The 14,955-nt window shown below is 42.7% G+C and overlaps 1 protein-coding gene across 1 annotated transcript; it reads left to right on the forward strand.

Moving 5' to 3' along the window:
- Nucleotides 1–4,979: 4,979 nt before the first annotated feature.
- Nucleotides 4,980–14,430, forward strand: YAE1 (YAE1 maturation factor of ABCE1). The gene is made up of 4 exons (XM_054990797.1): nt 4,980–5,096; nt 7,440–7,720; nt 11,672–11,793; nt 13,475–14,430. Exons 2-4 carry the CDS (start codon nt 7,604–7,606, stop codon nt 13,893–13,895), a joined length of 660 nt encoding a protein of 219 aa, XP_054846772.1. The 5' UTR covers nt 4,980–5,096; nt 7,440–7,603; the 3' UTR covers nt 13,896–14,430.
- The last annotated feature ends 525 nt before the right edge of the window (nt 14,431–14,955 follow it).

The raw sequence follows: 14,955 nt of genomic DNA on the forward strand, positions 1-14,955 counted from the left end.
ACAATGAATTGAACCAAGAAGAAGAGAAGTTCAGTACTGAGAACAGTACTATTAGCAACAAAAGTAAAAACCATGTAGCTCTTAATTAACATCAGCACTGACTTTCTCCACACCTGCAAATTAACTTCCGTTCAGGTTCTCATTGTACCTGCAGGATATGCTTTTACCATTGCTTTTGCCACTTGAAGAATCATTATGCTATTATTCCTACTTGTACACCTTTCTGAAAACGTTTTATGATGTGACTTACTTCCATATGTTGTCTATATGGAGCAACACTTGCTCCATCTTGATTTTTTCTAAGAGGTTCGTTACTCTGATTTCTGCAACCATAAACATTCGGCAATGGCAATAGATCAGCTTGTGTTTACGGTGTACCCTTCTGTAATTCTGTTTAGGTTTACAGTGTCCGTGTATTGCTACTGTCTGCTTTATTACCAGTGTGCATGGTAGATTCTGGTATGATCCAATTATACTAAAAATTATACTTCATAGCCAATCAAAATTTGGCTCGTGCTAAAAATCCTTAGGACTGGGAAGCAAAAAATGACCAGGGGTCATCTGTAAATCGCCTTTATCTGTAAATCACCTTTTGAGTTCTCTCACACTATCTGATAACACCTGACAAATAGTTAATAGCCAGTGTGGTGTATTTTTTTTTAAGAATTTTTATTGGATGGGTTAACATACAATTAAGATTAAGATAGTTACATTCCCCTTCATTTCCATAAATATATGCTCCCCACCCCCTCCCCTCCCCCTTTTCTATGTTGACTTCCAACAGCACTGCAACCCCCCGTTTTCTAATCTTACTTCTGTATCCTAATTGTTACCTTATTACTTCTGGTGAAGATCTAAACTATATCTTATCTTAGTTAATATCTTTCAAAGGACCATAATTGCCCTTTAACGTCCCATTTTTTCTCTAACCAGTGTGGTGTATTCTTTATTTAATACAAGAGTCATTCTCCTTTTTCAGTGTGTGAGGTGAATTAGTTTTGTTTTACTGAGTGTATCTACTTTAGCACATAAGCCAAATTCCTTAATCCTGCGCCCGAAAGCACATTGCATGCAAATCCAGACCCCTTTTCCTTAGGTCCCTCAGAAAGTTTAATGAAGAAATCTGGGTTGAGGATAACACAGGATTCTTACAGAACAAAACAAACAAGCTTATTTAGATGGTAAGCATGGCTTGTAATTCCTTCCCTTGCCAGTTTATTAGCTGACACAGTCCTAGAGCTGGGAGGTGCTTATCATAAGAGTCACAAAGTTTATTCTTTCAGCAGCTTCTAATGTTAACAACAGTAACTATTCAGTTTGGCACTTTTCACTGTTTTTATCTGGGAACAGCACCCAAATCCTGCCTGTCAGAATCAATCATTATAGTCCCTAGTGGACTTCTAATGTTAACAACAGTAACTATTCAGTTTGGGCACTTTTCACTGTTTTTATCTGGGAACAGCACCCAAATCCTGCCTGTCAGAATCAATCATTATAGTCCCTAGTGGACTCCCTGACTAGCCCAGGATACCTCCTATCCCTTCTCCCTCCAAAACCTGTCCTTGTCCGTTTGGCTGTTGACAAGTAAATTGTTCGGTTTTTCCCCACTTCAGAGTTGCATTCACCTTTTAAATCAGATTGGGCTGTTCTTCTCCCGTCTCTCACAGTTGGCTTTTTATTAAAAATGCTTGACAAGACTCACAATATTAAAAACAAGATATAAAACTAACAACAATGGTCAAAGCAGCAGAAATGTAATGAAAAGCAATTTCAAAGCCGCAGCAAAAGCAGTTCATCCGTAAAAACTGCAGAGATACAGGGGTGTAAAAATGTATGGCCAAATCCAGCTTTTACTTGGGACCTAAAACTTAACTGGCTACATAATTTCTGTGTGTATACAAAACCAAATTATAAAATACAAAAATATGCTGAAAAGCAATAAAAGCACAAGCAATAAAAACAGCATTAAAACATGAACTACAGCAGCAAGGGAAAAGTGAATTTAGACACCATAGGTGGCACTAGGTAAACATCACTTGGGAGGGAGTTCCACAGGCCCCATCTCCAATAGCCACCTGTCGGATTTCCAAAGACAAAGAAAACCTACAAAAGGGTCTCTGATGATCATCACAGCTGACAGGTAAGCTCATGTCGAAGAAAGTAATCCTTCACATGCCTTGCTCCCAGACTATTCCAGTTTTTAAGCATCGGGTCTGTTAACTGACCCCAGGAATAAACTGGAAGCTAGTGAAGACCAGTGAAATATGTTTACTGGTAATTAGTGCAGAAATATGCAGTGAACCTGGCCCATGTAGTCTAGGCCCACTGAAGTTTCCAACAACATTTCAATGGTAACCTAATATATCATTGTGATGATTTGCTCATTTGTTTTATTTTTACGACATTTTACTCTAAACTTTTACTTCAAGAGTGCCCTGGTAACAGCCAACGTTCCTTTTATTTACACACACACACACACAGTTTCAGGTGTTCTCTACCCAGGCTTGTATCTCAAGAACAACTTTCCGTTTTTGTTTATGTGACCTATATATTGCTGCCTCCTTGACTCCCTCAAAAAGGTTTTTGCTGCCACGGAAAGTTTCGCCTTAGAACTCCACAGTTTAACTTGTATGTAGGAAGGTTTGTTATAGAATGTAGTTTGACAGAATCTTCAGCATGTGAGGGTTGTAGTGAGGTAAAAAAGGATCTTTTTATCTTAAACAAAAATAGAATTTATTTATAAGTACGTAAGTGTGATGGTGCAACCACCACAGTTTTGATATGCGAATTGGTTTCAGAATAGTGCTAAAGCTTGGTGGTTTTTTAAAAAATATATCTTCTTCAAGGTATATTCACAGACTCAGTCACACAGAGTAATTTTCCACACAGATCTTCACTAATAGACTACACTCTCTTCTCATCCACACAGACATAGATTCACTCAGGCCTTTCCCTACAGCCTGCCTGACTTAGCACAATTTCTCTCTCAGATATGCACAGACACACACAGTTTGCCTGACTGAAGACAGAATTAGTAATAACAACACTTGATTTATATACCACCCTTCAACGCAACACCCATTCAAAGCAGTTGACAAAGAGTGTTGTTATTATCCACACAACAATCGCCATGTGAGGTGGGTGGGGCTGAGAGAGCTCTGGAAAAGCTGTGACTGACCCAAGGTCTCCCAGCTGGGGAGTGGGGAATCAAACTCTCAAGCTTCCACACAGTTTGCCTGATAGCCAGAATCCTTTCTCTGAGACACCCAAAGACTGACTTAACCAGAGTCTCCTGGCTGGCTAACTTTCTCTCAGAAACACAGACACTCTCAGGCTCCACACAGTTTTCCTGAACTAACTAGAATAACCTCTCTCTAAGATATACAAAGGGTGACTGAACAGCCTTTCCCTCGTCACTGACTAAAAACTGCAGTTTGCATCCAGGCCACCTCTTTTTTTCCTCAAAGGCCGGCATTTAAACCCTGAGCAACATTTTTTTAAAATCCACATAAGCGAGCAGAAGAAAATCCAGAGTGCCCCACATTGCACCAAGAATTACAGCATTCTTGGTGCAATGAGGGGGCACTCTGGAGCATGGGGGGAGCATGCTTCACCCCCACCACTGCTTTCCCACACTCCCCCCCACCAGCCAAGTAAGAGGTGGCGGGAGGTGGAGGTTGGGGGACTGGCAAGCCTATCCAGTGCTGATTAAGCATTGTTGTGTATCTGTTAAGCGCCCCCCCCCACGTCACATTCCATTGGTTACCATGCCTACAACTACACAGGGCTGTGAAACATACCTCTGCCACAGCAGCAACAGGCAGGAATGGCATTCTCATTCATCATCCCCAGGACTTTCAAGAGTCACAGCTTGCTTCTTCAGATACAGGGAGCAGTGGAGACTTTATACCCCAGTCAGGAGGTGAGTGGGGTGAAGCAAAATTGGGAGAAGATGTAAAGATACAATGCGTCTTGATGCTAACTTCTGCACTAATCAAGCTGATTACATTTTGCATTGTACTTTGACATCCTAACTCCCTTCTTTGCTACAACCATCGCACTTCTGACTGGAATATCAAGGCTCAGGGATCTTCACTCCTCCATGTCTGAAGAAAGGAGCTTTGACTCTCAAAAGCTCATAACCTTGAAAAATCTTGTTGATCTCTGAGGTGCCACCATCTCTCCCCCTATGCTCCTCTTCGGTAGCTTCGTTCATTGGGCCAGAGCCTTCTGCCAAACACCACCCTGCAGTTGGGCAAAATCAACACCTGTCTGTACAGTGCTTTCTTTTTCTGAGGTGGTCCCCAATGGCCTGCCTGAGGAGTTCAGGGAAGCGCCCATTCTCCTGGCTTTCCACAAACTATGCAAAACTGCATTATTTGGGAGCTCTTTTTGCCCAGATTATAGGGCTGTGTCATAAGAAATAGCTGAGATGCTGTACGCCTAGCAAGTAGCCCACATTCAAGGCATGTGTGACAACGTACAGAGCTAGATACAGCATAAGGTTACCAGTCTCCAGATGGCGGCTGGAGATCTCCCGGAATTACAACTTTTCTCCAGCCAACAAAGATCAGTTCCCCTGGAGAAAATATCTGCTTTGGAGGATAGATTGCATGACATTATACCTTGCGGAGTCCCCTCCCTTCTCCAAACCCCACCCTCTCCAAGTTCCACTCCAAAAATCTGGATTTTCCCAACCTGGAGCTGGCAACCCTAACAGAACACGAAAGCTTAACCTGGAACAACCCCTTTGCCCCTTCTTCTAGGCCTGGAAAGTGGAGACAGACTGGTAGAACTGGCTCTGCTGGCCATTGCCCGTGCAAACTCCCACTTAACCGCCCGGCCAGCTGCAGCCTCGCCCATCCCTTTCTGCTAGCCCGAAGAAGAGGCGAGGCCGCCAATCATCCCGTGCGCATGCGTGCCTCCCGCCTCTCTCTCCCCGGAAGCCACGCTCTCGGGCCCCGCCCCTTCCATTGTGACGTTGGAAGGAGCGTGCGGGGGATCTGCAGTGGCTTTGCAGCTACCGGCGAGCGAGCGGCGGCTTGGCTCGTTTCGTTCTGACGCGGGTGCGGATCCTCCCTGTTGCTTCGCCCCGGGTAGGCACGGCCCTCCTGACCGACTCCTTAGCAGAAGGAGGAGAAAAAGCAGGTGTCACCCCCTGGGGCTGGGAAGTAACGTCGGGATCGCGCACTTGCGGCGGGTGGGGGGTGGACACGGAGGCGGCTCTTTACCTTCGGAGGCGTTTGGAGTTTCTTCCTTACGCAGAGCCGTGCGTCTCAGAGAGCCACCTCGCCTTTTGTTGTCTTAGGCGAGGGCCTGAACGTGTGAAAGGTTACCGCGGCAGACACGTGTCTGCAAACGTGCCGTCAAACGATGTGCTCATCGGGGAACTATAATGGCTAGCTGAGAAGAAACCGTCTCTAGTTTTCCGAAGGGGGGTGGTGGTGGAGTTGTGGCTTCATGGCAGAACATCTGTTTTGCACGCATCGGCTCTTAGGGCCAGTCCTTGGTGACTTGAGGTAGCCGCGTCGGTCTGCAGTAGAACAGCAAGATCTGAGTCCAGATTTTTAGCAGATAAGCTTTCGAGAGTTAAAGCTCTCTTCTGAAACAGGGAGGAGTGGTGATCCCTGAGACTTTCTCAGGGGTCACCAGTAGGTGGGTGGGGTGAAGCGAAGAAGAAGAAGAAGAAGGGAGTCAGGATGGCAAAGGACAATAGAAAATGCAATTAGCTTGATTAGTACAGAAACTAGCATCAAGCTGCATTATGCCTTTACAACCTGACTCCCTTCTTTGCTAGACCATCTACCTCCTGACTGGGATGTACAATATCAGGGATCCGCATTCCTACTTATGTCTGAAGAAGGGAGTTCTGATTCTCAAATGCTTAAAGGTTCAGGAATATATTTGAGGAAGGGAGCATTGGCTCTTGAAAGCTTATATCCTGAAAGTCTTGTGGGTCTCTGAGGTGCCACTGCTGTCCTTGATAACTGTGGTTAAAATCTGGTGGTAGGAAAGAGCCTCTGCCAGTCAGAATCAGAATTGACAGCACTAATTATATTGTTATTTGGATTGTACTTTATCATTTTTTTTGTTTTGTGTTGTAATGACTTTTAATGTGTTTCTTCATGTTGATATGATAGTTATTATTACCATTTACAATAAAATGTTATTTTAAAAAAAAAAGAATTGACAGCACTGCTCTAGATAGACTTGGCATGAGCCTGCTGACATAATGGGTGTGTGGCAATGCATGAACAAATAAATGTTTTGAAAGCTGATGCTCGATCTATGCACTGGCTATGCTCTAGACTGCATTCGTCTAGTGAGGCAGGCTTCTGGAAAACTTCCTTCCTCCTTTCCCCTCCAGCAGATGGATTGTCCTATAACTCAGGATATTAGTTTATATTGCTGGTTGGATACTCAAGTATTTGGGGACATTGTAGCATTGGTAGCAGTATCACAGATCTGTGAATAAATGCCATAGTCCTGTATATGTAAACATTTTTTGAAGGGTCCTGCTTGTTACTTACAGTCTTCATTCTGTAGCGGGTGGGAATAGGGGGTGTCATGCACAGAAGCTATTGATTATGGAGAAAAAAATAACTTAGTCAATTCTTCATGGTATTATTTACTGTCAATAATATGTAAAATATAATCATGTTAATGTGACACATCTCATCTTTGTAGGCCTGTGGAAGATAATTAGCAAGGAACTGGAAGAGAATCCCCCCCCCTCAAATGCCTATTTCCTTGGACACCATTGGTATTTCACAGGAATTTAGTCTAGATCTGCCCCTCGTTCACCTTTCTTCCACTTCCTCAAAATCATTCTATCGTTTAGAAAAAGTTGTACCTATTAAACCTTTGAAGAGGACTGAACAACAGAAGCTTGATTCAGAGCTCACCCACAACCATCCGTCCATCATAATATTTGACAGATTGCAAATCTTAACAACTGTAAATTTACCTTTAGCATCAAGGTCTAGTTAGTCCAGCATCATGTTTTCATCAGTGGCCAGACAGACAGATGCCCCTGAAGGCTCACAAGCGTGCTTTTTTGCCTGGGCTCTATTTCAGAAATAACACCCAGTTAGCTGTCATTTTTACAAATGCTTTCCATGTACATTTATGCTGAGGAGTTAGCAGTGTTAGTCTGTGGTAGCAAAATCAAAAAGAGTCCAGTAGCACCTTTAAGACTAACCAATTTTATTGTAGCATAAGCTTTCGAGAAGAGAACTTGAGTCTCGAAAGCTTATGCTACAATAAAATTGGTTAGTCTTAAAGGTGCTACTGGACTCTTTTTGATCATGTACATTTAAGCAACCTTGAAGGCAGAAGGTTTGTTGCATTTAGATTCTGAAAAATGAGTATTTCACAACTTCAAATCCCTTTTGTTTTGGTAAATTAATAAGCTGGCATTTTAAAACTTATTTCTGCAGGCAACTGTGATGGTACAGGGTACTGGTGATCAGCGTGAATCATTGGCACCTGCACTTGAAGATATTTGCCTCGACCCATATTACGTCTCTGCAGTCTTTTGTCTAATTGCTTAGAGTTTTCATTATGCTGTTTTTAAAAACTCATTGATAAAAGCATAGACAAAATGTCTTGGGTACAGTCTGCAGTGAACCAGATGAACGATGAGGTGTTTGATGAAGATGCAGACGAGATGGGCATAGCACAGAAAGAATGGAAAAGCACCATGGAGAAACGAGTCAAAGTAAGTACAACCATTAAAAATCTTATCATGGCTTTTTATTTACTAACCCTTGTGTGGTGACTGTCCGGTTGTTCAAACCATTGTGTCGGAAAGATTTGCATGTTATACTTTTTATGTTGCTAAATGTCACCTAATGGAATACATAAGTACTTTTTTCATGACTAAGGCAGATTTTCTTTTAGCAGGTACCTTGATTCACACTAGGATAACATTGAGACTTGACTACTGCAATGTGTTCTACATAGATCTCCCCTTAAAGTCAACTTGGAGACTCCAGTTGCTGCAGAACTCCACCTGTCAGTTATTCTCAGGAGCTGGGCAGAGCATGCATGTTGCTGCCATTCTGCAATCATTGAGCTGAGAAGAACCGTGTGAGCAGTACCAATATACTGTATAATACAAGTGTTTATAAAAAAAATTTTCAACATCATATACACATTTATTCACTACAAAGGGTGCATGTAAGTTCATAACCACTGCCATAAACCATAACTAACTGCTACATACAGAATTCATATCAACAGCAGAGTAAACCTTGACTGATAAGCGTGCGTGTCCTCAAGCAAAATACCAGTTCTGCAATTGTTCTTTGTAAGTGTATTCCAAATCTCAATGCTGAGAACACCCGCTGATGTTGTGCAGTCCGATGCAAAATCCCTCGGGGGAGGAATGGAAAGGAGATGTCGGTGGTGAGAAAAGATGTTATCCTCAGGTGGGTGTGTGATACACTGCTTGGAGACCCCCGAAGGGGGCTCCTGCGCCCAACAAGCTCCTGGATGTCTTAGGCTTGTTTCATGTACATTTCCTCATGGGGCGATATGTGTCCCACCTCAAAACGATCTCTCTATAACGTAAAACACTCAAGTAAATATCTATTCCCTCCTTCCACACTGCCTCTGACCCTCAACCTTCCATACACTTACCCAACTCCCCTTCACAGAAAATGAGCTCTCATGTGCTGATTCTCAACGCACCTTCAGGGATCAGTTTGCAAATGTAACGCCCGCCCCCTATATGTATCTTCAAACGACTGGTTGCAAATTAAAGCGGTATCCACCCTGTCAGAGAGAGACCGTGCATAATCTTGAATCAACTTAAATAACAACTCAAGTTCCAATCTGAATTGAGGCCCTTGGGCTGTAAGGTTTGAAGACGAAAGATCCATTCCGCTTCTCTTCTAAGGAGATCCCGTTGAAAATTCCAATGTTCTTCATTCCGTGCTACATATAAGATCGTGTAAGTTAAAGAGGTAGAACCGCTATGTTGGGTTAAGTAATGTTCAACTAGTGGTGCCTCCTGGACCTTGTTGCGTATTCTAGAAATATGTTTGCTGATCCAAATGTGTGCCGGGCGGATAGTACTGCCCACGTACAATTTGTTGCATGGGCATCTAATGACATACACCACCTTGGCTGTCTGACATGTGGAGAAGTAGTTGAATCCATGATTCAAAAACCTCCCATCATTCTGAATCTCATGCTGTGGCCAGACCAGTGGGCACACTTTGCAGTGACCACATGCAAAGTGCCCCCGTGGAAGGTTGGTGCTATGTGCTCTTGATCCAAATCTAGTGTGTACCAGACGGTCTCCGATGCTTTTTGTCTTTTTAAATCCGACGACGGGGTTGTTGACACCCAGGTATGTCCGATATTATATGCCAGTGCTGCAAGATGATCTTCTTGATTTCTATGGCTAAAGGAGTATATTCTAGAGAGCATGTGATGGCAGTTGACGTTGTCTTTACTTTGGGTTCCAACAACTTCTTCCTGACGACCAAATCTGCCCTCCTCTTGGCCTGTTGCACAATCTTAAAGGGATAGCCTCTCTCCCGAAAGGCTTGACACATCTCTCTACTCTCCACTTGATAGTCACTGGCTCGGGTCGAGTTTCTCTTCAAACGCAATAATTGCCCGTAGGGGATGTTTCTAACCAAGTGTCTAGGATGGTAGGATGTATAACTCAGATATGAGTTTCTATCCGTGTGTTTCTTGTATGGTCTGACTCCAATCCTATTGGACTGATCCCGAAAAGTCACAACATCTAGAAAACTGATGCAGGATGCGTTAGTCACCGCAGTGAACGAAATGTTAGGATCAAGTTGATTCATCCATTCTCCAAACGCTGCTGCTTCTTCCCTTTCCCTATACAGAATGTAAACATCATCAATGAATCTGAAGTATTTGATTATTTTATCGAAGAAAGGATTCTGGTCAGGGGCCAAGATGTATTCAGATTCCAACTGTCCCATATACAGATTGGCGATGCTGGGGGCGGCCGCGCATCCCATGGCCACCCCCTTAATCTGGAAATAATACTGATCCTTGAACTGAAAATAATTCTTTTCCAGGACAAGGTCAGCCAGTTGCAACAAATTCAGTGCTGGGTATGCATGATTGCCTCCTATGTAAATTTCTTTCTATCACTCCTCTCGCACCCTCGTGGGGGATGGATGTATATAGGGATGTCACATCCATAGTGTTTTACGTTATAGAGAGATCGTTTTGAGGTGGGATATATATCGCCCCATGAGGAAATGTACATGAAACAAGCCTAAGACATCCGGGAGCTTGTTGGGCGCAGGAGCCCCCTTCGGGGGTCTCCAAGCAGTGTATCACACACCCACCTGAGGATAACATCATCTTTTCTCACCACCGACATCTCCTTTCCATTCCTCCCCCGAGGGATTTTGCATTGGACTACACAACATCAGCGGGTGTTCTCAGCATTGAGATTTGGAATACACTTACAAAGAACAATTGCAGAACTGGTATTTTGCTTGAGGACACGCACGCTTATCAGTCAAGGTTTACTCTGCTGTTGATATGAATTCTGTATGTAGCAGTTAGTTATGGTTTATGGCAGTGGTTATGAACTTACATGCACCCTTTGTAGTAAATAAATGTGTATATGATGTTGAAAAAAAAATTTATAAACACTCGTATTATACAGTATATTGATTCTGCAATCATTGGCTACCTCACCGATTACTGGACTCAGTTCAGGGTTTTGGCTATCACGTACAAAGCCGATCATGGCCTTGGCCCTCATATCTGCAAGAACAGCTCTCTCCCTGTTCTCCACCGTAGGAGCTTTGCTCATCAGAACAAGGTCTACAGATGCCACCCTGAAAATGGGCTAAATCAAGAGCTGCCCATAAACGCACATTCTCTATGGTGGCCCCCATAGAGGCCACCTTACAGAATGGCCTGCCTGGTGAAATTGAGGGCTCCCATTCTTCTTGTTTCCACAAACTGTGCAAAATCAAAATATGTAGGAGGGTTTTCTTACACAGGTAACAAGCTGTACGGTAAGGAAATGGTTCAAAGAAATGCTTTGATGAGGGATAGGGACTGTAAAGTACACTACTGTCTCTTGTCTGTTGCTGCAAGTATCTCCTGTTAGATTGCTCATCATTTAATGTGTTATGTCAAGTTGCTTATTGTAATGATTTTGAGTAAATGCGTGTATGTGTCTTTAAATGCTTGGTGTAGTATAGATGAAGAGGGGGTGGGTGAAAGAGAGGGATGAGTGAGTGATTTGATTGGTTGATGACAGTGTGGGCTGAGTGAATGCAGTTTTAAACAGAGAGGAGGCTTAGCGGTGGGCTATCAAACATCCTGAGGAGGAGAAAATAAGTTTCAGCTTTGTATCATATTTCTGCTTGTTTCCAAATTTGTGTAGTCTGTATACTATTGTATTGTTTATTGAACGTCCCAGCCATTGATTGTATTAAATTACTGTGTAATCTGCCTGAATCGGAGTGAGAAAGGCAGACTCTGAACAACATAAATTAAATAAATAATCTACAGAATAGCTTTATACAAGCATATACAAGTAAATAACCTGTTTCATTCATTCGAATAAGGCCAGCAGACGTAGATGTTTAATATTTACTTTCTTGGTCTTTAAACTATTCTTTGTGACTAACACTGCGATCCCTTTTGTTTTCAGGAAGGCTATCGAGAAGGAGTTGAAGCTGGGAAACAGCTGACACTTCAGCAGGGTTTTAATCAGGGGTATGGAGAAGCAGCAAAGATTATGTTCTCCTGTGGTCAACTCAAAGGGAGCCTAAGGTACTTTCTAAAGCAGCTTTAAAAAAACCCCAGGAAATATTGCACAAGTTCTTAGATTTAGGACAAACAAGCCTTTATAGCCTGTTAAATCTGTGCGCTTATCATTACGTTAATGGCTGTTGCTAAATCAGGAGTCCTGCTGTCCTTTTGCTGATTATACCTGCCTCTCCCTAACTACTTGCACGGAGAAGACAGGATTAGGTGAAAGCAATTGCTCCTCTTCGTGGAGGATTCAGGCTGCAGCCCTGCCTAATGTTCCAGCCTACTTCTCCCTCCCTGTGACTTTGAAAGGGCCTGTATCTTTCTTGAGAGCTGGGATCCACTATTAATGCAAGCCCATGTAAACCCTGAACAGTTAAAATGCACTGGGTGCTGTCGGCTTTTCTGCTGGGGGAAAAGGGACCAAAAGGGGAAAGGCACTGCCTGTCGGAGGGACTACAATATGTATAACCAGGGCTTTTTTTCAGCTGGAACGCGGTGGAACGGAGTTCCAGCACCTCTTGAAAATGGTCACATGGCTGGTGGCCCCACCCCGATCTCCAGACAGAGGAGAATTTAGATTGCCCTCCGTGCCGCTCCATGTGACCATTTTCACTGTGGGCAATTTAAACTTTAAAAAACTCCCCCTTTGTTCCAGCTGACCCAAAGTGACGTCCTTGTGCTGTTCTGAGTTCCATCATCTCTTTTCCCAGAAAAAAAGCCCTGTGTATAACATAGGAATTTTAGCAATGTTTATAAAGTGCAAGAAGTGCTCAGTGATACAACAATTCAATAAATACAATCAGTACATTCTACACACAATAAATATATACAAAGGAGGTCCAGCCATCAATCACACCACTGGTAAAGGTCAGGTAAGGTAAGTTTGCAATCCTAAAACAGTTTTTTAAATCTTATATTTTCTTTAAATTTCTTTTTACAGATGTAGAAGAATGCTTCTGTTGTCGAGTGTCTACAAGAAGGCTGGCAATGACACCTTCTGGTTGAGATGTATAGAAAGTCAATAAAGCCTTTGGCCTTCTTGTAGACACTCGACAACAGAAGCATTCTTCTACATCTGTAAAAAGAAATTTAAAGAAAATGTAAGGTTTAAAAAACTGTTTTAGGATTGCAAACTTACCTGACCTGACCTTTACCAGTGGTGTGATTGATGATTGGACCTCCTTAGAATATATTTATTGTATGTAGAATGTTCTGATTGTATTTATTGAATTTTTGTACCACTGAGCACTTCTTGCACTTTATAAACATTGTTAAAATTCATATGTTATACATATTGTAGTCCCTCCGATAGGCAGTGCCTTTCCCCTTTTGGGGAAAAAGGGAGGCAGGGCCACTTTTGATTCCTGAAAATGCTATGATGGCTTTCTAGGAGTCACACAAAGAAAAGGCATGTCAGAACAGGGGGCTGTCACTGAAGAATCGGGCACCTGCTAGGAGGAGTCGGTAGGTTTCATACTCAAAGGCACCCTTTTCCAAGGGGGAAACAATGGTTTCAAGGGTCTATATCTTAGTGATTCAAACTAGGATACAAAAACTAGTTCAGGTGAATATTCTACTCTAGCAGTTTAAAATATGAATGAAAATGCACACCGCTTGGTACTGGACTGCATGTGTCTCAGAGTTCTGGTTTAACTTTACGTCTAGTCTCAAATGTTCATATTTTAACACTTTTTTTTAGTGCTCTTTTGTCTTGGTGTTACAACAACCAGTGTGATTCTTCAGCGCTGAACAAAGTTACGGATTTGCTGAACAAAACAGAAAAATATGAAGAGGATACAATAAAAGATCTTAGCGGTCGCCACCCACAACAACCCTCTTTTGCGGACTTACTGGATACTGTTGAGGACATGGAGCTTGGTCATGCACTTTCCTCGGAGGAGCAGTGTAATGGAATTAGGGAACAAGTCAGTGAAAATGGCGCACAGTTTTGTGGACAGAGTTGCACAAATAGTGGGACTAATTCCTTCCAAAGCAAATGCTGCAGGAGGCCAGAAGAACACAAAGATTCTGAGCGGCCAACTCTTGCTGGGCTGAAAGAACAGACTGTTGCTTTAATGGAGCAATTGGGCTTGTCTCCAAGCACATTTGAATACCTCTAGAAGTTGCAAAGTTGACTTATTGCCAAAAATAGGATTCCTTTATGGAGAATAAAGAGCAATATTTTACAGCAACTTCTGCTGCAATCCTTTGCCCCGGGATGGATAAAGTCTAAATTGTGTGAAGTCAAGTGCTAAGATCTAAGAGAACAAACTTGGTTGCTATACGCAACCTTTGTCAGATGCATCTGGTGGGGAGGACTGTGGTTATCGAAGGCTTGTGCTGCAGTGGAATTGGATAGTCTAGGTGCTGCTGCTGAACTCTTTTTGATTTTGCTACTACAGACTAACATGGAAAACTCCTTTGAACCTTTACACAAGCAAACTGATCCCCACACCAAAAGGAGCTGTCTGCATCTCCATATCAAAGGAGTTGTTTACATCCCCCCTCTCCTCCTCCCCCTTCCCCCCCTCTCCTCCTCTATATTTGACCAGTTTCCTTCTGCCCTCCATGCATCTGACGAAGAGAACGTGATTCTCGAAAGCTTATGCTACAATAAAATTGGTTAGTCTTAAAGGTGCTACTGGACTCTTTTTGATATACACAAACATTAATTTGTAATTAGAGCCCTTTATATAATGTGTAAAGGCTGATTCTGCAGCCCGTGTACCTTTTGCAGGTCAGAATTGTATCTGTTTGGAGAACAATAAGTATGAAGATAAACACTGTACTGCTCTGCACCTTCCTTTGGAATTAAACTCTATTGAACAAATTTATTGCCAAGTATAGGATCAGACAAGGGGTCTCGACTTTTCCTGAATAAGGGCTTGTAGTATTTGCACAAGACCATATTTCTGCAGGAGGTGGGAAGTGTCCATGTGGTTCAGTGTATTCATAAATGTAAAACCAGCTGAGATTAGGGAAGAGATCACTCAAATTATCCTGGCATAGATATAAAGAGGTAGCCCAACACCCGTGGTCTGTAACAAAGCTCACTGTCAGAGTTTTACCCAGCCGATTCTCTAAAGTTTTAAGGCTGCAGTAGTTAGTTGAAAACCTTGCAATACAGTAAAGGCAAGAGCCCCTGTTGTCTAGCAGATCTTTAAAAGAATCTCTACATTT

Source organism: Eublepharis macularius, chromosome 11, assembly GCF_028583425.1.
Source record: "Eublepharis macularius isolate TG4126 chromosome 11, MPM_Emac_v1.0, whole genome shotgun sequence".
Classification (NCBI taxonomy): domain Eukaryota; kingdom Metazoa; phylum Chordata; class Lepidosauria; order Squamata; family Eublepharidae; genus Eublepharis; species Eublepharis macularius.

What these genes read in the sequence shown, in the direction of transcription:
- YAE1 (XM_054990797.1), top strand. Translation starts at nt 7,604, where the DNA reads ATGTCTTGGGTACAGTCTGCAGTGAACCAGATGAACGATGAGGTGTTT. An exon ending in CCATGGAGAAACGAGTCAAA is followed by an intron (nt 7,721 to 11,671) that starts GTAAGTACAACC and finishes TTTTGTTTTCAG; the next exon opens with GAAGGCTATCGAGAAGGAGT. An exon ending in CAACTCAAAGGGAGCCTAAG is followed by an intron (nt 11,794 to 13,474) that starts GTACTTTCTAAA and finishes ACTTTTTTTTAG; the next exon opens with TGCTCTTTTGTCTTGGTGTT.